Source organism: Terrapene carolina, unplaced genomic scaffold (assembly GCF_002925995.2).
Source record: "Terrapene carolina triunguis isolate 2854851 unplaced genomic scaffold, T_m_triunguis-2.0 Scaffold96, whole genome shotgun sequence".
Taxonomy (NCBI): Eukaryota; Metazoa; Chordata; order Testudines; family Emydidae; genus Terrapene; species Terrapene triunguis.
The window spans coordinates 31,223,975-31,247,071 of record NW_020664447.1 but is presented as its reverse complement, the minus strand read 5'-3'; the positions used below and the strand labels follow the sequence as shown (position 1 = coordinate 31,247,071).

Sequence of the window (23,097 nt, the reverse complement as noted above, 5' to 3'; positions counted from 1 at the left end):
CTAAAATCCGGACATGTCCGGGGGAATCCGGACGAATGGTAACCCTAATTTACAACTAACCCACTCTAAGCCCACTAGGCCCAAGTTAATAGTAAGGAATTGACCTTTTGCTGACAGTCATCATTGCCAGTTAGAGAAAGCACAGTGGAACCAAGTTGAAATTGCACTTTAGGACATTAAACCATTTTCAATACCCATTCCAGGGGGGAACCACTTACTGACAATCAGTATCAGCAACAGGTCAGTTTCCTAGTGCAGGCTGGGCTTCAGAGTAAACCCATTCTTTCCTCCTTCCCCAGCTTCCAGCAATCACAACCCTCAAAAATACTTGTTCGTAACCATATAGCTTTTCCTGTCATAGTTTATAGTGATTTCATTACTGCCACACCTCCTGACTCTCCTCTTCTAAGTCCCTTCTTAGGCATTACTTCAAGGATGCCTATCATCTATAATCTGATACCATGATTTTAAGAAATACATGAGCCTCAAGATACGCAAGCTAGCTTCCCAAGTTACTGTATTAGCAAACTGTCATTATGGTCCTCTCCACCCCATGCCCTTCCTGTGTTATCGCCTCCCGATCTTATTTCATGTAGACAGTAAGATTTTGGGGACAGGGGTCTGTCTTTAATTGCTTAGTAAAGAATTATGCACATAATACGATGCTATAGCCCTTAAATATATTACTTGTAGTTACAAATCTTTAGCTCTCTTTGACCTGGTCCACACTACCCCCCCCACTTCGGACTAAGGTACGCAAATTCAGCTACGTTAATAACGTAGCTGAATTCGAAGTACCTTAGTCCGAACTTACCGCGGGTCCAGACGCGGCAGGAAGGCTCCCCCGTCGATGCCGTGTACTCCTCTCGCCGAGCTGGAATACCGGCGTCGATGGCGAGCACTTCCGGGATCGATCCGGGATCGATTTATCGCGTCTAAACCAGACGCGATAAATCGATCCCAGAACATCGATTGCCTGCCGTCGGACCCTCCGGTAAGTGTAGACGTACCCTTGGAGTTCAATGTCTACATCAAACATCAGTTCTGCTAAACAGATACTGCAATTCAGTAATCATCACTGAGGATTCATTGCCCTCTCCCTTCCTTTAGGAACTAAAGGGTGAAATAACAGATATACCTTCTTGGTGTAGAACTTATTCAGCTGTGTCTCCTGGCCATTCCTCCTCCAGAGACACAGCACTTTCGTTTTAGGACAGTATGTCATGTTGATGAGTTTCTCATACCACCACCGTTCGTACACAGTTCCAATGTTACTTCTCAGCACAATGCAATCATCACACACCTGAGGGTATAAAGAGTTTTAGATGGGAATCCTCACATCATACATCTAGCATTATTACTGTGTTATCATTTATCCTTGTCCTTACCTCCATGAAGAAGATGTCTCCTGTTGTATCTGTCCCGGCATGTACTACAAACGTCTGCTTCTTGATGTGTCTGCTGCCGCTGGGCCGGACAGACAGCTCTCGGACGCCCTATGGAAAAGGAAGATTTGTAATTAATAAACTACCACCTCTAATTTCTGTGATTTTATAAAAGATCTAGTAGGTTACATCTGCTGTGTCTTAACCAGGATAAGTGTTCGTAACTCAAGTGATCACTTCTCAAGATAGGGTAGCTTAAGCAAGAACCGCTACTCTGCAAATCAACACTCGTCCTGCTGTGTTCACACTAGTACTACACTCTCTCGTGTGGTGCTAAGACTTCTGGGGGCACATCCTGCGGTTCTTTCCATTGCAGTAAGTTGACCTGCTTGTGAATTCTTTCCCAATGAATTGTAAAAGAACTTCCCTTGTCTTTTCTGGGTACACAGAGGAATTGTGGGAAGGCACTGGAGGACTAGCAGCACTATGTCCACCTACAGTGGTCATGTTAGGAGCTGACAAGTTGTGCTAACTTGAACATTAGCATATACTCTGATGGGCCAGCCAGCTTCAGTTAAAAGCACCACTACCACTCAAATACTCAAGTTTTATGCATGGATGGAACTTGAATTAGGGGCAACAAGTTATAACTCGAGTTTACTTTGCATTCTTTAACTCAACCTACTAACTCAGATGAAAACTACAACCTGCTTCATCTTCACTAGGATTTTACCTTGAGCTAGGGCATGTCCACACTACAGCAACAAAGTTATGGCACTGCAACTGTAGTATAGATGCTTCCTACATTGACGGAAGGAGTTTTTCCATCGTGTAGTTAATTCATTTCTCTGAGAGGCAGTAGCTAGGTCAACAGAAGAATTCGGTGCTCAGGGTCACCGCTAATGGTCATAGCTAGGTCAATCTCATTTTTAAGTGTAGATCAGGCCTAAGTTAACTCAAGTTAAGAATGCTTTTCCATTTTCCTAGTGAAGAAAAGGTCATGTAGTCCAATGGTTCTCAACCGTTCCAGACTACTTTCAGGAGTCTGATTTGTCTTGCATACCCCCAGTTTCACCTCTCTTAAAAACTACTTGCTTTCAAAATCAGACATAAAAATAAATAAATGTCACAGCACACTACTACTGAAAAATTGTTTACTTTCTCATTTTGTCTGTATGAAATTTTAGTTTGTACTGACTTTGCTAGTGTTTTTATGTAGCCTGTGGTAAAACTAGGCAAATATCTAGATGAGTTGATATACCCCCTGGAAGACCTCTGCGTACCCCCAGGGATACACATAATCCTGTTTGAGAACCACTGATCTAGTCCAGGGAACAGTGTAGGACGGGTCCCTTCAATACATTTTGGTTTAAATTAAAGTAAAGAACAATTACCAGACACAGATGAACAGGATATGTTGGGGAAGAGTCAATATGGCTTTTGTAAAGGGAAATCATGCCTCACCAATCTATTAGAATTCTTTGAGGGTGTCAACAAGCATCTGCACAAGGATGATCCAGTGGATCCCTCACCAAGGTTTCTTAAGCAAAGAAGGCAGTCATGGGATAAGAGGAAAGATCCTCTAACGGATCAGTAACTGGTTAAAGGATAGGAAACAAAGGGTAGGAATAAATGGTCAGTTTTCAGAATGGAGAATGGTAAATAGAGATGTCCTTCAGGGATCTGTACTGAGACCAGTGCCGTTCAACATATTCATAAATGATCTGAAAAAGGGGGTAAACAGAGAGGTGACAATGTTTGCAGATAATATAAAATAACTCAAGATAGTTTAGTCCAAAGCAAACTGCGAAGAGTTAAAAAAAGGATCTCACAAAACTGGGTGAGTGGGAAACTAAATTATGGATGAAATTCAGTGTTGATAAATGCAAAGTAATGCATGCTGGAAAAAATAACCCCAACTATACATACAAAATGATGGGGTATAAATTAGCTTTTACCACTCAAGAAAGCAATCTTGGAGTCATTGTGGATAGCTCTCTGAAAACACCCGCTCAATGTGCAACAGCAGTCAAAAAAGCTAACAGATTGTTAGGAACCATTAGGAAAGGGATAGATAATAAAACAGAAAATATCATAATGCCACTATATAAATCCATGGTATGCCCACACCTTGAATACTGCATGTAGTTCTGGTCACTCAATCTCAAAAAATATTTATTAGAATTGGAAAAAGTACAAAGAAGGGAAACAAAAATGATATAGGGTATGGAACAGCTGCCATATGAGGAGAGATTAAAAAGATTGGGACTGCTCGGCTTAGAAAATAGATGACTAATGGGGGATATGATAGAGGCCTATAAAATAAAAATGGTGTGGAGAAAGTGAATAAGGAAGTGTTATTCACTCCTTCACAAGAACCAGGGGTCACTGAATTAAATTAATAGTCAGCAGATTTAAAACAAATGTAAGTATTTCTTCACACAACACTAGTCAACTTGTGGAACTCATTGCCAGGAAATGTTGTGAAGGCCAAAAGTATAACTGGATTCAAAAAAGGATTAGATAAAAAGGATTAGATAAATTCATGGAGGATAGGTCCATCAATGGCTGTTAGCCAAGAAGGTCACAGACACAACCTCATGCTCTGAGTGTCCCTAAACCTCTGACTGCCAGAAGCTGGTACTGGACAACGGGGGGATGGATCACTTGATTGTTGCCCTGTTCTGTTCTCCCTATGAAGCAGCTGGCATTAGCCACTATTGGAAGACGGGATACTGGGCTAGATGGACCATTGATCTGACCCAGTATGGCTGTTCTTATGTTTGTACTGTATTTGCCAAGTCTTGTTTTAAATGTCTCAAGTGACGGCACTTCCGCCCTTGCTCTTATGAGAGAGAGTCTAACAGCTCACAGTATCAGAAATTCTGATAATCATAACTTTTCTCTTTCTTGATTTTACCCAAATTAGGATACTATAATCACTTCGCATTTATATAGCATTGTCACTCCTACAGCTATCAGATCACTCTAAGCCAGAGATTCCCATGCTGTCATCTCTAGCCGGCATCATGGTGAGTCACAGAGTTAGGCAGCTACATGACGCTGCTGGCTCTGCCTCCTTGTGCATGGCTCCAGCCAAAATGCCTCCAAGTATAAACTGGAGCTGTCATTAAAGTCTTCTGCTCATTAAGTGGAGCTACTGTCTGCATGCCAACACAAGAGCTGCCAACAGAAAGAGCTAAGAGGAGCCACAGAGACTGTCACCACAAGGAACCCAATAAGAGCCACTGACTGCCTGATGCCACCAGAGTCACTGGTGAGGGAGAGCCAGAGCCAGCCTGCTGATGGCAGAGGGAAATGGGTCAATTGCCCAGGGGCCTGGCGATTTAAAAGGGCCCAGGCAGATGGGATGGTTATGTGGTTTTTTTAATTAAAAATTAAGATTAAAAAAAGAAATCTGGTTTCCTGCTGCTGCTCTGTACAGAGCGTCGTCCCTCACTGTGACAGTAACAGTTTGCCAGCGTGCTGCATAGCTAGTATATGCCCTGTTAGTCTAGCAGAGCAACAGCAACAGCAGCCTGGGAACCGTGAAGCTTGCTGCATCCTCTGGCTGCTCGGGAGCCGCTGTGCCAGCTCTTCAGTTGTGGGCCTGAGGACAGGGAGAATTTAAAGAGGAACAAGCTTCCTCTGTGCTACCTGATTTCCTCCCCCAGGGCTGCAGCTCCTCGCCAAGCACAAGCCACAAGTTCAGCCACACAATCGAGCAGCCCTAAGTTTGCCCCCTGTTGCTGCCGCTAGCACTGGCTGACGAGCTATCATGAGCGCAGGATGAGGGGCCACCTCCACCGCTTAGCCAGGAAATGAGGTGTGGGATTTCCCTCTGCCTTCGCCCCGGCTGCCTCCTTGGAGATCTCCCGCTAGATGTGGCACACCATGCCTGCCGTGTCTTCATTGCTCTGGGTGTTGATGTCCAACAGCACCAGCAGCGCAAGTCTTGTATTGCATATTTTAACTTTGTTGGTCATATTCAGTTACATCTTGTATATCAGTTTTTTTCTTATCTTTAGATTACACATGAATCATGAGTAGGTGTTTAATTAGCCTATTTGATACTTCAGGTGTTTTCTTACTTTGTGGTTCTTTAAATGTTTTATACATTAATTTAATTCCATAATGTATTTATTTAATTTAAATATATAATTCAAAATAACAAATTCTACATCTTATATTTAGACTCACAATTTGTTTAATACTGATGCTATAATGGGGGGAAAAGCTAACTAGATCAAGCAATGCCACAATTTATACACAGTGGGTTCTAATGTGTTATCAACAGAATAAAACGTAGTGTCGTAAATCTCAGTTGTCCCTTTCTGGGGGGGCCACTGACAGTTCTGCCCTGGTGCCTGGAATTGCTGTCGGTGGGCCTGGCCACAGCTGCTGAAGCTGTTGCTGACGGGGAGCCATCCAGGGGTCGCCTACGGACACCACCACCAGGCTTGCCACCCAGAGATTCACTGATGTCAGAATGAATCTGCAGAGATCCTGAAACAATAGCTCAGAGGTACAAACTATCCTCACGTCAACTGGGGCCACAAAGACTCCACAATTCCGCAGGAAAAGAACATGACATTTTCTCAAAGTGTCATGAAATTCAGGAATCCTTCCCACCCTACCCACTTAACAGTCACAATTTTGCAGCAGCCAAAGAGAGGGTTGTTGGTTTTTTTGTTTTCTTTAGGGGTTTTTTTTTTTTTTTTTTTTTTTTTTTTTTGCCTTCTTGCCCCACCATGCAGTTTCCTCTTGTTTTACAGCTTTCACCAAAAGGAGCAGTAATAACTGGAGTACAGTGCATGGTCCCTGCACTGCTTCATTGAGCCACAACTAGAGCCCATCATTTTGGAGCCAAGAGTGTAGGCTGGCAAACAAGGTTTCCTGTAGAATAATGCAGCAGCAGAGTCCCAGGAAGATATGGAGACTGAAGTTGGATCGAAGCTCCCCACTTCTCTGGCACATAGGAGGATAGAACTAGAAGGTTGTCCAGTGGCCTAGCCTAGAACATTGTGAAAGCCAAGGCTCAGGGAAGAGAGCTGGACCCGCTAGAAAGCTGAGAGAGAGAGAGAGAGAGAGAGAGAGCGCAAGCAACCAATTCAATGAGTATTTTCAATTAGGTGCCATAGTTGTGTGTGTTTGTGTGCAGGTATGGGGATGGGAGTGAAGGATATTTCATGGCAATGGAATAAATTAACATTGCCATGGAACCTGGTCCCATTCTACTGCAGAATACATAAGGCTTTGCATATATGGAGACAGGCTGAGGAGGTACTTTTTGGGGAAGCTGGGCCAAAGGAAGAAGGAGGTGGAGAGATGTGGGAGGAGGCAGCAGTCATAGCAGGCCTGCTAAATGGGAGAGGAAGCGGCAGTACAAGTGGGGAGACTGCTTGGGGAGGGAAAAAGAGGAAGCAGGAACTGGGCTGTGGGAAGGGTGGAGGCGGTAAGGAGGATATTAGGGCAGGGCCTAAGTGTGGAAACAGGGGGGGAGCAGCAAGCATGAAGAAGCCTGGAAAAGGATGGTGGAGATGAGAGGCCAGGTAGCCTGAGGGAGCAATAGATTTTTTGGATTGTTTTGTTTTTTGATGTGGGGAGGGAGAGAAAGAAGTGCATTTTAATGCGGGGGAATGATTTTGACTGGGGGTATAAAGTAAGAGTTGAGAAATCTTTTGGAATTGTCTGAGTGTGTGGAAAACAGATTTGTAAAAAACTGATTGTAGGAGAAATTTATTTTGAATGCTGGGCTGAGAAGAACTAATTGGAAGCAGGGAGGAGGGGGCAAAGGGACTGACTGACAGAGTTCATAGAAGCTGATGAAAACTCTCCACCCTGAAAACTCAATATGGAATCTGAAAGTAAAGGAGAACTGCATGACCCTGTGGGATGGGAGGTGTATGTTTATTTTGAGATGTAGGAGGAACTGACTGGGAGGGGGGAACTAATTTGATTGTATGGGTCTGCATAAAGCTTTTCCATGCAAGCAGTTACAGTAGTTGTAGTCAGTTGGTATGTGTCTGCAAATCCGAGTGTGACTGGGAGTTGGCTCAAGAAGTGGCCCCACTATTAAGTAGTAGTAAAAACTCTGAAAGTTTGGGGATCCCTGTCATAGAACAATTCCTCTTAATTATTTTTTATTTTTAAAACACCGAATAGTTGTAGAATTATGTTCTTCCCCTTCCAATTAGCAGTGTTTAGGCAAGCTATTCTAGCCTATTCAGAATCCTATACTGCATCTGTCACCGTGTTATTCGAGTACCAAGATAACTGCTCTTAATCTTTACTCCAAAGTCAATCCCTTCAGTCCCCTGATCATTTCTCTCCTCTTTTAGGAATTCCCTCCAATTTGTTCATAAATTAACCATCAATACCAGAAAAATATAGATTGCTGTTAACATTATTGTATCAAGTTACTGTTAATCTTTTAAATAACACATAGCATACAACAGCTATATTGGGAGAAAATTAACATTGCACAATGATGCACGTAAGTCAGGAATGAGAAAGCCAATGCTGACCACGTGTACCTTGTGTGCATGCATTCTTATGGTACAGTTTTTAATTATGTAATTGCATACTATTCCTGAAATCACACCACCTGTAACCTTAGATATACATTTAGCATATTTAGTAATTCCTGCAGACTCACTATATATAAAATATCTACAGTATATTTATAACAACAGACTTGTCAGATAAGTTTTATTTTCTCAGAAAATCAGTTTGCATTTTAATTAAAAATATTTCAAGTCAAACAATCCAATATCCTGGCTACTCAAGAGCTCCAGAGTGAATTGGGGACTAGTTCCTCTATTGTCTCTCTTCCCAGGAAAGGGCAGAGATATGGTGTCATGAATTTTTTCTTTACTCACTAGGTTAGCCACTTTGTCTAGTAACTCGTTTATTTGCTGGCTCTGCACCAATCCAATGTGCGATTTCCCCATCAAACGACGCACCTTCTTCTTAATGTCATTCTTGTTCACCTAGGAAGCAAGTACAGAACCAGGTTATTTACCTTTCCCTAATCACGGACAAAAGATCCAGATATCTTGGTGTACATTGCCGAAGGGGATGGAAGAACTGATCTCCTTACTCACTGTTTGCTCTACTATCAGCCATCAATTTCTCCAGACAAAGGAATAGAGTAAGCTACTGTTTAAACAGATAAGTTCTCTTCAGAAACTGGAATAGGTGCTGATAAATAGGACAAGTAAAGAGAAACCACAGGGAAGGATCACCATGTATCCCATGCAATCCTCCTATGAGGAAAGGGAATGCAATTTTTCTTCCACATTTAGAGAGATGGGGGTGGAAGACAATGTCACTAAATGGTGTTACTGCTATTCAACAGCATTTAGTATAGAAGCATTGCTAAAAATGGCCAGCAGGACACCATGTGCAAATTACACACTATGTCACTGTGGCTAAAGTGAACATGGGTCACAAAGGGCCATTTAAGGCATGAATACTAAGGATAAATTCATGATGTAATATAGCAATCTAGCTCCCTGATTCTCATTAACACCAGTCGGGAGTGTGTGCAGCTTAATTCTTGTGACTGCTCTGAAAATGACCCCACCTTCACGTACAGTTGTACCTGGCCACACAACACCACAAATAGAATGTCTTGTGCCTAGAAAAGGGAAGGAGCAGAGTATCACCTTCATCATAAGCATGTAGGCAAGCATGTTGTGCAGTAGTGTAGCCAGTAGGCGGTCTTCGTCATCCTCCAAGCGCTTTCGGTCATGTTCTCCCAGGGATAAGTACCTATGAAAAGAACCAGTTGTGAAACAGAGCCAGGGGTGCCTTTCATCCAACTCACTGCAGCAGTGAAGGGGGACAAAGCACTGTCTATAGGAGACAGAAGCAAAGGAATCATCAGAGCACAGAGTGGTAAATGGACATTTCCCAGTAGGAAATGTTCTCGGCAGGGTGCTCCAATCACCAATTAAAAGGGTCATCATCTCTTTCCCCACCACTAAAAACATTAAATTACTAAACTATTAAAAATTATTTACACTTTGTATTCATAAGTTCAAAGAAAAAGAAAATCAAAGAGGATTCCGACTCAGGGCATGCAGTGGTAAGAGGGAACTGGAGAAGCATTTGTCCACACTGCACTTTATACTCTCAGTTTGTAGCATGAGGAGACCCAACGGACACTGCTTACTAAAAGATTTCTGGACTTGGGCACCAGGTGTGCATGCGTACCCACGTATAGAATATTCATAGGGAGCATCACTCAAAGGAGGATCATCTGTTTCCCCAACAGGCCCAGGAAGCAGGTTCCCTTCATGATCTGCAGGGACAATCCAAGGAGGTACAAGAGGGAATATAGAGGAAAATCTAACAAACATCTTAGATGTCTGTATACTAATGCAAGAAGTATGGGGAACAAACAGGAAGAACTAGAAACACTACTGAATTATCAAAATTACTACATAACTGGCATCACAAAGAGTTGGTGGGATAATTCATGTGACTAGAATATTGGTACAGAAGCATACAGCTTGTTCAGGAAGGACAGGCAGGGGAAAAAGGGAGATGTTTCCTTTTATCAAAGATATATACACTAGCACTGAGGTCAAGATAGAAGCTGGGAGGCAGACTTTTTGAAAGTCTCTGGGTAAGAATAAAAGGGGTAAAAAAGCAAAGGTGATGTCATAATAGAGGTCTACTATAGACCACCTAACGAGTAAGAAAAGGTGGATGAGGTTTTTTTTGAACAACTAACAAAATCGTCCAAAGCACAGGACTTGGTGGTGCTGGGAGATTTCAACTACCCAGACCTCTGTTGGGAAAATAATAAAGCAGGGCACAGATCAAACAAGTTCTTGGAATTCATTGGAGATACCTTTTTATTACAGAAGGTAGAGAAAGTGACTAGGAGAGAGGCTGTTCTAGATTTGATTCTGACAATTAGGGAGGAACTGATTCAAAATTTGAAGGTGGAAGACAGCTTGGGTGAAAGTGATCAAGAAATGATAGAGTTCATGATTCTAAGGAATGGTAGGAGGGAAAACAGCATAATAAAAACTATGGACTTCAAGAAGGCAGGCAGCCTTTAGCAAACTCAAAGAATTGGTAGATAAGATCCTAAAAGGTAAAAAGATCCTAAAAGATAAGTTCCTAAAAGGTAAAAAAGAGTTCAGGAGAGTTGGCAGTTTTTTAAAGGAACATTATTAAGAGCACAAGAGCAAACAATCCCAATGAATAGAAAAGATAAAAAGTATGGTAAAAGACCACTCTGGCTTAACCAGGAAATCTTCAACAGCCTGAAACTCAAAAGAGAGTCATATAAAAACTGGAAATTAGGTCAAATTATGAAGGATAAATATAAAAGAAAACAACACAAGCAGTTAGTCAGTGCAATTGGACTGACTAACATCAGTGTAAATGAGGTAGTATCTGAGGCCAAAATAGGGAAAGAACAAGTTAAGAATTACCTAGGCCACGTCTACACTACAGAACTATATTGGTTTAACTACATCATTCAGGGGTGTGAAAAATCCAAACCCGTGAGCAACGTAGTTATACAACATAACCCCGCTATGTCGATGGGAGAGCTTCTTCCATCGTCACAGCTATTGCCTCTCGGGGAGGTGGATTAACTACACCGACGGGCAGAGATCTCCCATCGGCACAGTAGCGCTACAGTGGCGCTACTGTAGTGCTGTATGTGAAGACAGGCCCTTAGACAAGCTAGATGTCTTCAAGTCAGTGGGTCCTGATGAAATACATCCTGGAATACTTAAGGAACTGTATGAAGAAATCTCTGAGCCATTAGCAATTATCTTTGAGAACTCATGGAGGACAGAAGAGAACAGGGCAAATATAGTACCAATCTATAAAAAGAAAAATAAGGACAACCCAGAGAATTATAGACCAGTCAGCTTAACTTCAGTACCCAGAAAGATATCGGGGCAAATAAACAATCAATTTGTAAGCACTTAGAAGATAATAAAATGACAAAACAACAGTGTGCATGGATTTGTCAAGAACTAAACATGTCAAACCAGCCTAATAATCATCTTTGACAGGGTAACAAGCCTTCTAGAGAGAGGGGAGCAGTTGATGTGATAGATCTTGATTTCAGTGAGGCTTTTGACACTGTCTCACATGATCTTCTCATAAGCAAACTAGGGAAACATAGCCTAGACGAAGCTACTATAAGGTGGGTGCAAATTGGTTGGAAAACCGTATTCTGTACATGTCAATGATTCACAGTCATGCTGGAAGAGCATATCGAGTGTGGTCCCACAGGGATCTGTCCTGGGTCCGGTTCTATTCAGTATCTTTATAAATGATTTGGATAATGGCACAGAGAGTACATTTATAAAGTTTGCAGACGATGCAACCCCTCCCAGCTTGGTAAGTGCTTTGGAGGACAGAATTAGAATTCAAAATGGTCTTGACAGAGCAGAGAAGTGGTCTGAAACAAACAGGAGGAAATTCAGTAAGGGCAACTGCAAAATACGACGCTCAGCAAGGAACAATCAATTGCACAAATATAAAATAGGAAATGACTGCCTAGGAAGGAGTACTGCAGAAAAGGACCGGTGGGTTGGGGAAGAGGGGTACAGTGAATTGAATATGAATCAATAATGTAATACTGTTGCAAAAAAAGCGAACATCATTTTGGGATGTATTAGCAGGAGTGTTGTAAGCAAGACACAAGTGGTAATTCTTCCACTCTACTCAGCACTGTTACGTCTCAACAGGAGTACTGCGTCCAGTTCAGGACAACACACCTCGGGAAAGATATAGACAAACTGGAGAAAGCCCAGAGGATAGCTAAAAAAATTATTAAAGGTCTAGAAAATAAGATCTACGAGGGAAGATTGAAAAACTTGAGTTTGTTTAGTCTGGAGAAGAGAAAACTGAGGGAGAACATAATAATAGTCTTCAATTATATAAAAGGTTGTGATAAAGAGGAGGGTGATAAATTGTTGTTTTTATCCAGGACAAGAAGTAATAGGCTTAAATTGCAGCAAGGGAGATTTAGGTTAAACTTTAGGAAAAACTTCCTAACTGTAAGGGTAGATAAGCACTGGAACAAATTACCTAGGGAGGTTGTGGAATCTCAGTCATTGGAGGTTTTTAAGAACAGATTAGACAAACACCTGCCAGGGATGGTCTAGAGATAATACTTAGACCTGTCTCAGTGCAAGGGACTTAACTAGAAGACCTGTCGAGGTCCCTTCTGGTCCTACATTTCTGTGATTCTATGATTTCCTATTTTCCCCAGCTGCAACTGCTTGATGGCCATCACATGGTCACAGTTGTGCAACAGTCAACTCAGTACAAGAGTAACCCCTCTGGAATTGCTTCCCCTTGTTCTGCAGCTGCATAGAGCCTGTACAGGAAGTGGTTACTTTTCAGGCCTAGGGCCCTCACTTCTCCCACACCCCTGACTAGTGAAACAGCTGCTCTTCAAACTTTGTGGCTCCTTTTTATTCCCCACCTCACGAAATAGCCCCTATTTTGGCCTCCAGCCCACAGACTGGTGGTGAAGTGTGGGTGGCTGACTGGCTGGTGAGGCGAGGGCCTGAGAGTGGAGAACAGAACTTGAGGAGTTGAGAAAAGCAAGACAAATAGGAGGAGGAGGGGTAACAGATTAAAAGTGGGGTGGCTCTAATGGGTGGCACAGTCAGCAAATGCCCATTGGTGTAGAGCAGGGATGGGCAAACTTTTTGGGCTGAGGGCCACATCTGGGTGGGGAAATTGTATGCAGGGCCGGGGCAGGGGGCTGGGTTGCAGGAGGGAGTGCGGGGTGTGGGAGGGGGTGCGGTGTGCAGGAAGGGGCTCAGGGCAAGGGAGTGGGACAGAGGAGGGGTGCGGGATGTATGAGGGGGCTCAAAAGGGGGCTAGGGTGCAGGAGGGGTGCGGAGTGCAGCGGGGGCTCAGGGCAGGGGTGCAGGGTGCTGACTGCGGGAGGGGGCTCAGGGCAGGGTGTTGGGGTGCAGGAGGGGTGCAGAGTGCAGCAGGGGGCTATGGGCATGGAGTTGGGGGGCAGGGGGCAGGCGGGGTTCGGGCTCCAGCCCGGCGCTGCTTACCTAAAGCGGCTCCGGGGTGGCAGTGGCACACACCGGGGCCAGGGCAGGCTTCCTGCATGCCTGCCTTGTTCCCGGCCCCATGCCGCTCCAGGAAGCGCTGTGGCCCCTGGGGAGGGGGAGTGGAGGGCTCCGCATGCGCTGCCCTGGCCGTGCCTCCAGGTACCTCCCCCGAAGCTCCCATTGGCCGTGGTTCCCCGTTCCCGGCCAATGAGAGCTGCAGGGGGTGATGCCTGGAGCCAAGGGCAACGCACGGAGCCCTCTGCCCCCCTGCCCAGGGAAGTGGTGCTGGCCGCTTCTGAGAGTGGCGCGGGGCCCGTGGCGCCCCAGGGGGCAATCCTGTGGGTTGGATCCAAAGCCCTGATGGGCTGGATCCGGCCCATAGTTTGCCCAAAGTGCACCCGCTAAACTAGCTGTTCGCATTCTTTCCTCTGCAGAGAGGGCTTTGGGCAGCTTGGAGTTTGAACAACCTTCTGCTCCATCCACATCTGACTGAGTGCTAATGAGAGCAGGAGAAAGCACAGCTGTCTGTGTGCAGGAGGGGAGGAGGGAGTAGTAAAACTAAAGCAAGGGAGACAAAATAAATTTATTAATTAAAAAAAATTAAATTACTCACAAAATGCTACAACAAATGAACATGCACATAGGATTGCCATACACAAACAGCTTTAGAGCAGTCCACAAAATATACGGAAACCTATCTGTAACTACTGTTCTGTGAAATGCAATGCAGAAGTATGTCCCAGGCACCAGAGCCAGAGGACTTTGCCTAGCAGTACCCATAGGAGTGGCGCTCATGCCCTGCACCCCAGCCCCTTCCCTGGCCATATAAAGGCAGCACCATCCTAACCCCCTTAGCTTCTTTGCACCGAAGGTCAGAAGCATAGACTCAGATGCAGAGTGGGTTGTGGAATACACGTCTGCATCACATCTCGAAGTAAAACAGTTATAGGTAGTTAGCCATTTTTTCTTCTTCGAGTAGACGCAGCCATGTATTCTCCTTAGGTGACTTGCAAGCAGTACTCGTAGGAGGTGGGGTTTGGAGTCTATGTACACAAGGACTGCAGGATTGCTTCCAAAAGTTTTCATCTGCCTGCCATCCCACATGTGAAGACGTTGCTCCTCTGGAATTAAATGCGGCTTAGGGAGGAACGCTGGTAAATATATAGCTTGGTTCAAGTGAAACTGGAAAACCACTTTGGATAAAAAGTTAGGGTGTGGCTGCAAGGTTACTTTGTCTTTAGAAAACTGCACGTAAGGGGGCTCCACCACCAAAGCCTTTAACTCACCCACCCTCCTTGCAGACATTATCTCCACAAGGAAGGCAGTTTTCTGACACAGAAGGGAGAAACAGGAAGTTGTCAGAGGCTTGAACAAAGGTCCCATAAAAGCTGCTAAGACAGTATTAGGGTCCCACAAAGGAACTGGCTCTTTAACAAGCAGACAGAGATGAGTGACTCCTTTCAAGAACCTCACTGCCATGGGGTTTGAACACAACAACTTCCCATGGATGTGCAGATGAAACACAAAAATTGTCACCAGGTGGACTCTCAAAGAACTAAGTGCAAGACCAAAAGAATGAAGGTGTAAACAGACAGTCCAAGACGTTCTGGATACCATCTAAATTCAGTTGAACTCCCCAGGCTAACGACCACATCGAGAAATGCTTCTACTTGGCTGAACAGGTTGCTCTGGTGGAGGGCTTTCTAATGTTGCGTGAGACTTGCTGGACCACCTCTGAACATCTCTCCTACTCCTCATCTAACCATGCAGCATCTGTGCTGTGAGATGCAGGGAGCTGAGTGCAAGATGTAAAACCTGACCATGACGCTGAGTCAGGAGGTTGGAATGAAAAGGAAAGGATATGGGATGCTGAACCAACATTGTGAGGAGGTCAGAGAAAAAAAAAAAAAAAAAAAAAAAAAAAAAGATTGTTTCAACCACATTGGAGCAATGAGAATGAGCTTGGCACAGTCCAATTTCAGCTTGAGAACGACTTGAAGGATGATTAGAATTGGAGGAAAAGCAACAGGAGTGACAATTCCCAGCTCAGGTGAAAAGCATCAGTCAAGGAGCCTAGAGACCCCCTTGGAAGCAAAACAGCCGGCATTTCTTGTTGTCTTTCATGGTGAAGATGTCAATTGTTGGGATGCCCCAAACTGCAAAAATGAACCACAGCATGCTGAGCTTCATGGACCATTAGCGATTCAGGGAGAAATTTCTGCTGAGGTGATCTGACAGGTGATTCTGGATGGCAGGTAAGTGATTGGCCCTGCGGGGGGAATGGTCTGCTCAATGCAAAACTGCCAGAGCCTGATCACCTCCTGACACAGCATATTGGAATGTGCTCTCCCTGTCTGTTCACATAATACATCACAATGCTATTATTGGTGAGTATGAGAACCACTGAGTCTCTCCTGTGATTATGAAAGATCTGACAGATGAAAGATGGCATGAAGCTCCAGGACACTGATATGAAGTTTCCTGTTCTGACCACAGGCCTTGAACTTTCAGCAATCCCATAAGCGCCCCCCAACCTATTAAGGAGCCATCGGTGACAACAGTCCTGGTTGGTGGGGACTGAGCAAAAGAAACGCCCTGGCACACATTGTCCTGATTGGCAGAGGAAGCCGGACCAGTCTGTCCAACGGATGACTATTCAGATGACAGACCAGCTTCAGCCACATTTAAAGAGGCGTAGCTTGGCATATTGGACTACCTGTGTGCATGCAGCCATATGGCTAGCAACCTCAGGCATACTCAGGTTGTTGTTGAGGGTGAAGACTGCAACTCCAGACATAGTGAATTGCCTGGAATTGCTCAGTCAGCACAAATGCTCTTGCACTGGGTAGGATCTATCAGGGCCCTGATTAACTTGATTCTTTGAGTTGGAATTAATGCTGACTTCCTGCAGTTTAGGATGAGACCTAGACAACTGGGTAGGTTATGTGGGACCTGGACATGATAGAGGACTTCCTCTCTGGACATGCCCCTCAGTAACCAACCGTCCAGATGAAGGAAGATATGAGTTCCCTTCTTCCTGAGGTATACTGTCACCACAACTGTGCATTCGTTAAAGACCCGGGGAGTGGAAGACAGGCCGAAAGGCAGCAGGATGTACTGGTAGTGCTGGTCCATCATGACAAACTGGAGAAACCTTGTGTGGCTTGAGAGAATTGCTACATGGAAATAAGCGTCCTGAAGGTCCAAGGCAGCAAATCAGTCATTGTGATTTAAGGAGGGGAGGATAGTTGCTAGGATGACTGCACAGAATCTCAGGGAAGTCCAAGACAGAGGTCATCCTTCCACTGGGCCTGGGAACCAGGAAATACTGAAGTAGAATCCCTGTCCCTGATGCTGGAGAGGGACCTCCTCTACAACCCTCAAAGCCAGTAAAGACCGAACCCACTCGAGGAGCAGTGTCTTGTGAGAGGGGTCCCTGAAGAGGGAGGGGGTCTGGGGCTAGAGAGGAGGGATGGAGAGGAACTGCATGGCATAACCCGATCTGACAGTGCTTGGGACCCAGTTGTCTGTGGTAATCGAGTCCCAAACATCATAAAAACAAGTCAGCCTGTCCCCAAATAGCGGGGCATTGAGCAGGAGAGGTTACTACTAGCTCACTGCCCTGGACACACAAGTCAAGATGGACACTTGCTGCATGCTGGGGGTGGAGGTGGGGATGGCAATGAGCTGGCTGGTTAAATCCCGAACCAGAGGACCTTTGCCTCTGGGATCTATGGCCCTTCTGGGAGCAGTCCTGCTGCCTTACAGGAAGGGAGGACTGTCCAAAAAAAAAATAAAAAAAAAATGCTGAGTGATATTGCTGCTGCTGCTGACTGCTATAGTAGCGCCTCGTCAGAGCCAGAGTATATACTCCTAACTAACATAAAGTAACTCAGGAGTCTTTAAAAAAGAGCAGGATTTCATTGATTTTTTTCTGAAAACAAAACCTGACCATCAAAAAGTAAGTCCTCAATGGTCTGATGCACACTGGGCTCAATGTTTGAATTCTGCAATTATGAGGCACTCCTCATGGTCACAACCGACACCATAATTCTGTCCGTGGCAACCACCACATCCAGAGCTGACTGCAACAAGGTCTTGGCCACCATATGGCCTTTAGCAACGAATGCCATAAAACTTTTCCCTGAAGGGTTCTGGGAACTTATCCACTCACTTTGACATGGCTGCCCAACTGAGAAAGTCATACTTAGAGAGCAATGCCTGTGGTTTCTCAATGCACATTTGCAGGGAAGAGGAGGTATACACCTTCTTCCCCATTAAATCCATCCTCTTGGACTCTTTGTCCTTCGGGGTGAACTTATACCTCCTCTGCCATGCCCTGTTATTTACTGTAGTTACCACCAGCGAGTTAGAAGATGGATGGGAGTCAAAACCCTGCACAGGGACAAAGTACAGCTTCTCTGAATGCTTCACAGTGGGAGGCGATGAACCTGGAGTATTCCAGAAGGCCTTTGCAGGCTCCAAGAGAGCTTCATTTATTGGGAGGGCTACTCTTCCTGGAGCTGATGATTGGAGAATATCCAGCAGTTTATGCGTATTCTCCTGCAGGAATTCCACCTGGATACCAAGGTAGCAGCCATATGCCTCAGGGATCCTGATACGCCTTAAAATCCCCAGATACTGCAGAAAAGGAAGATTCCAGCATGGTAGAGTAATATAGAGAAGACAAGGGTCTGTTGTGCTGCATTGACAAAGAGTCATGTTGGATATGATCAGAACAGCCCTGGATACGTTTGTGGCTGAGATGGTTTGGGAGCAGGAGCTACCATTGGGACTAGTGATCTTGCTCTGGTGTGGGTTGAGGAGTGGAACCCCAGGGACTGAGAAGCATTCCAAGGAGACCACTGGGCATACAGATAAGACACTGGTAGCCAGTAGCTGCTGTCCTGACTGTGAGACAGATGCCAATCTTGGTACCGATGGTGATCTGAGGGCAATCTCTGGTGCCTACCCAATGATGAGGGAGAGGATGGCCTTGACCTGGATCTTGAGAATTCCTGGAGGTTCTCTGGTGGCAATGGGGAAGCAAACAAACAGACTCATCTGAAGCTCTATGTCAGGGCGGCACCGGTGCTGAAGAGGACTGGAGAATAGGCATCAGCAGTAATTGAATGACAGACACTCCAACCAGGTATCGGGAGAGGCACTAGTACCCGAGTCAGTACCAAGCTCGATGAAGGGATCTGCCACCACGACAATTACAATGCTGAAGGATGCACCAACGTCGAGTAGGCCTTTGGTGCCGGGCCTCAACCCCACAATCTGAGGCCCAGGTGGTGCCTCTCTGGGATGCAGCCAGAAGGTACATAGGGCAAAACAGAGGACAAGATGGAAGAAGCCTAGGGAGGTTGTGGAGTTTCCACCATTGGAGGTTTTTAAGAAGAGGTAAGAAAATCACCTGTCAGGAATGATCTAATCATTACGTAGTTCTGCCTTGAGTGCAGGGGACTGGACTAGATCAGTGCTTTTCAACCAGGGGTACAGAGAGGTCTTCCAGGAGGTACATCAACTCATCTAGATATTTGCCTAGGTTTTACAACAGGCTACATGAAAAGCACTAGCGAAATCAGTACAAACTAAAATTTCATACAGACAACGACTTGTTTATACTGCTCTATATACTATACACTGAAATGTAAGTTCAATATTTATATTCCAATTGATTTATAATTATATGGTAAAAATGAGACCGTAAGCAATTTTTCAGTAATACTGTGCTGTGATACTTTTGTATTTTTATGTCTGGTTTTGTAAAGCAAGTACTTTTTAAGTGACTTAGGGGTACAAAAGACAAATCAGACTCCTGAAAAGGTACACTTCTATGATTCCTCATTTAACAAGAAGCGTCAAGTCACCCTGAACTTTAAAGAAACCTTTGTCCTGGCCTTAAGCTAATGGGGGGGAGCATACAAGGGAGAGACTGTGCAGGAGAGAATCAATTATATCAATGATGTCTACTCAGTTGTAGTAGTAAATGTGTTACACATAATTAAATCAAACTTGTGAATAACCCTGGGATTGCTTCAGCCTAAGGTGAAACAATGAGGAAAAAAGACACTGCCAAAGAACTCATATAAGTTTACCTGTCGATCATTTCCTGAGGTCCCTGGTCCATTCCCATTCCTTCTCTCTCTAACATCACAGCATCCAGAAAAGCATCTTCCCAGAACTGTATCTGGTCCCACAGTGTTGAGCGCTCCTTACCTGGGCAATATTAAATAAGAGTTCTCAGCTCTCATTCCAGTCAGATATTGGAAGATCAACTCCTTTCTTCCCATTCCATAAAGACACCCCAAGCCAAAACAAACCCACAGCAAAAAGGTCATTTTTAAAATTACAAACAAGAGCACAACAGAAAGAGAGAGAGAAAAGACACTCTCCTATCCTAATCTATAGTACACTCTGACAGCATCTCCCCCAAACCTCAGACATAAGGAGCAATCTCGTAACTGTCCCTTGAGTGAACATCTTCCTCCTAAAGTTAACATTGCCCACAATGGGATTGTGCATCTCACACAGAAGTGAACAGGACAGGCCACGATGCATAGGAGTGCTGAGCAAAGATATTACTGCAAACACACAGAAGTGGAAAGAAGAAATTATTACTTAGAGAAAAGGTTTCCATTGCAGCGTCCTCTAACTGGTCCCAGACAGATCCTTTATCCCTCCCTGCACAATTCCGAGCAGGCAGGACCATGGCAGCAAAGAGAAAGGGAGAGGATGAAAAATAGGGGAAGAGAAGAGAGGGGAGGGGAGGGGAGAGAGAGCTGTTGATTAATGCAAAGTTCAGATCAAACAAGTTTCCAGAAAAATATGCTCGTTATTGCAGGAAACATTTAGCAAAGGGCTAGTGACTCTTCAGAGGGCAGCAGCCCTCTGTTCAGGCTGAACTCTGCACACAACAGCAATATATTTTAGCCTTCAACACATTATCTAGCTCAGTGGTTTTCAACCCACGGCCCCCTGTAGGTCCACAGACTATGTCTAAGGTGTTTGCAACAGGTTGTCATTACCATTGAACAATGGTTTTCAGCCGGGGGTCCACAGACTATATCTAAGATTTCCAAAGGGGTCTGCACCTCCATTCAAATTTTTTTTAGGGGTTTTCAAATGAAAAAAAAAGGCTAAAAACCCACTTATCTAGCTAAAAATCTTTTCCTCTCAGGATTCAAGAATTAATTCATACTCAAGGATATGCCAGAATGGGGCACAGGCACAATAACCCTTATGCTAACTACAATTTCTCACCTATCTTCCCTTACTATTTTTACCCTTGACAAATCCTCCACTTCCTTCCCAAAAAAAAACCCTCAACCACCTGAAGTGCCATTCTATTTATTGCCTCAAGTTTGGAAAGCAATGTATCCCTGAGAACAGAATCTCTGGATGCCATTAATTGGAATATGCAAGCTCCAGTCTACTCTCTGTGTACGACTTCTCCAGCTTCCCAAAAAATTAACTTACCCAGAAGCCCTTCATAGAGGTAAACCCGCAGGCTCACATCCTCCAGAGCTCTCCCTGGGCTGCTGCCCTTGATATCCTTCACACTGTGCTTCAGGCTTTGAGATTTACCCTGAAAAATAGGGGGAGAGAGACATCAGAAAGGCCAATTTAACAGCCATTTATAGGATTGTATCTTACAACATATTCAACTATAAAGCCATTTTAGTTTGCAAACTATCTTTCATACAAACTATTTCCCAAATAGTTTACAGAGCTAAATAATAAATTTGAGCCTATAGTTAGAGGGAGAGAGAAATATTATGCAGGTTCAGCAAGGAAGGAAGATGTTTTGGGATGTCATTTGAAAAATTATGGGGAGCTGAGAAGGTGGAGAAATACAGAATGGCTGTCCAGGATGGAACAGAAGGCTGCACACAAGTTTCTCAAACCAGCATAGACAAGATTGTGTGGAGGGACAAAGGTGGCCAGAGCTAGGATGAGGAGGAGGCAAGCAGGGGGTTATAGAATGACAACATTTTATTAAAGGCTAGTACAAGTACATGGAGCATTTGAAAAACAAGAATAATTTTAAATGGAACCAGAAAAATAAATGAGCCACCAATGGAGTCATTTGAGGATGTCCATAACATTGCTGGAGTGCTATGTACATATGAGAACACATACAGCAGCTTTTATACCAATACAGTTTGTAAAATTGGGACTTGAGGAGGACATAGCAGAGAGAAATTTAATAGTCAGTACAACTGGAGATACCTTATCAAATCCTTGTCCATGTGTTATGAAATTATAACAATGGTGTATGTGGGCAATAAGCAGATTAACAGACCCAAAATGTATGAAAAGGAGAAAAGAGTAATGCCAAGGATAATGCCAATATTAGAGAAAGCGGAGGCAAATGAGAGCTCTGAAATGAGGCAAGAGATCGAGATGGAGTTCAGGATGATCCCCAAGTTCAGCAAAAGCACTTCTGTAAACATGTACATAAAGGAAGTAGAGATGAAGACACAAGTTTATTTGTTCAATATAGATAGAGAGGCTGGAAAAGGAGGTCATTAAAGGTCACCCTGAGACATCAAAGGGGAATGAGGTCAGACCATAAAAAAAATTGACAGAAGCAAGTGAGCGTCCACCACCTCTTTAAGAGATTCCAGAGTCTGGCAGGTCTCACTGTTGTGAAATCTTTCCTGATGTTCATCCTCAAGGGATATCACCAAATTTAACAAAAAACAAACATAACTGAATTTTTTCACCTACTATTACAAGTTACATCTAAAATTCCTGTAAATCAAATTTTTTTTATAAAATGTATTTTTCACTATTTTTTCAGTTGACAGCACTTTGCATAGAGTCATTATCACAGTTTCCCCTTTTGTGAGAATCTTACAAAACAATAGGGGAGCAGGAAAGAAAAGGGCTTATAAAACCACAAAACCAGTTTGGGGGAACTAAGGGGCTGGTACAGAAGAAGAGGTTACTCACCTTGTGTAGTAACTGGAGTTCTTCGAGATGTGTATCCCTACAGATGCTCCACTTCAGGTGTACATGTGCACCATGCACCTTTGATTGCAGATTTTAGGTAACAGTGCCAATTCGGCCTGCTCATGCCCCCTACACATCCTTATACCTCACATCAAGGCTATATAGGGCTGTGTGGGTGAACTGCCCTCAGTTCCTTCTCCTTTGCAAAGTCTCTCCGAAGAAATGCCAAGAGGAGAAGGAGGGCAGGTAGTGGAGCTCTCACAGAGGGACACATCTCAAAGAACTCCAGTTACTGCACAAAGTGAGTAACCTCTTCTTCTTTGGGTAGTGTCCCTATGGGTGCTCCACTTCAGGTGACAACTGAGCAGTACCCTCAGCGGAACGGGTTTTAAGAGTATTCCCCAAGGGCAGCATCTGATCTAGAAGAATGGACCACTGCATAATGTTTGAAGGTGTGTATTGAAGTCAAAGTTGCAGCCTTGCAAATCTCCCCAATCAGAACATGTGAGTAATGCCACAGCGGTAGAGACACACCTTGTGGAATGGGTTAACATTCTAGGAGGAGGTTTTATAATGGCAAATTCATAACACAAAATAATATATCCAGAAATCCAACTGAAGAGTCTCTGGGTAGAAATTATGGACCCTTTGGACCTGTCAGCAATTGGTATGAACAGTCTGGA

The 23,097-nt window shown here is 44.2% G+C and overlaps 1 protein-coding gene across 4 annotated transcripts in view; it reads right to left on the bottom strand.

The window, feature by feature from the left end:
* MADD (MAP kinase activating death domain) overlaps positions 1 to 23,097 on the bottom strand; it is a 127,699-nt gene that overhangs the window by 29,792 nt on the left and 74,810 nt on the right. For 3 of the 4 annotated variants that reach the window (XM_026651268.2, XM_026651270.2, XM_026651269.2), the window contains 6 exons: positions 20,936 to 21,044; positions 19,555 to 19,675; positions 9,056 to 9,161; positions 8,267 to 8,377; positions 1,389 to 1,496; positions 1,139 to 1,303 (listed from right to left, as the gene is read on the bottom strand). In XM_026651268.2, the coding sequence (XP_026507053.1) occupies positions 1,139 to 1,303; positions 1,389 to 1,496; positions 8,267 to 8,377; positions 9,056 to 9,161; positions 19,555 to 19,675; positions 20,936 to 21,044 (720 nt within the window). Of the gene's footprint in view, positions 1 to 1,138; positions 1,304 to 1,388; positions 1,497 to 8,266; positions 8,378 to 9,055; positions 9,162 to 19,554; positions 19,676 to 20,077; positions 20,141 to 20,935; positions 21,045 to 23,097 lie in introns of all 4 variants that reach the window. The other variant, XM_029911457.1, reaches the window with a different exon arrangement.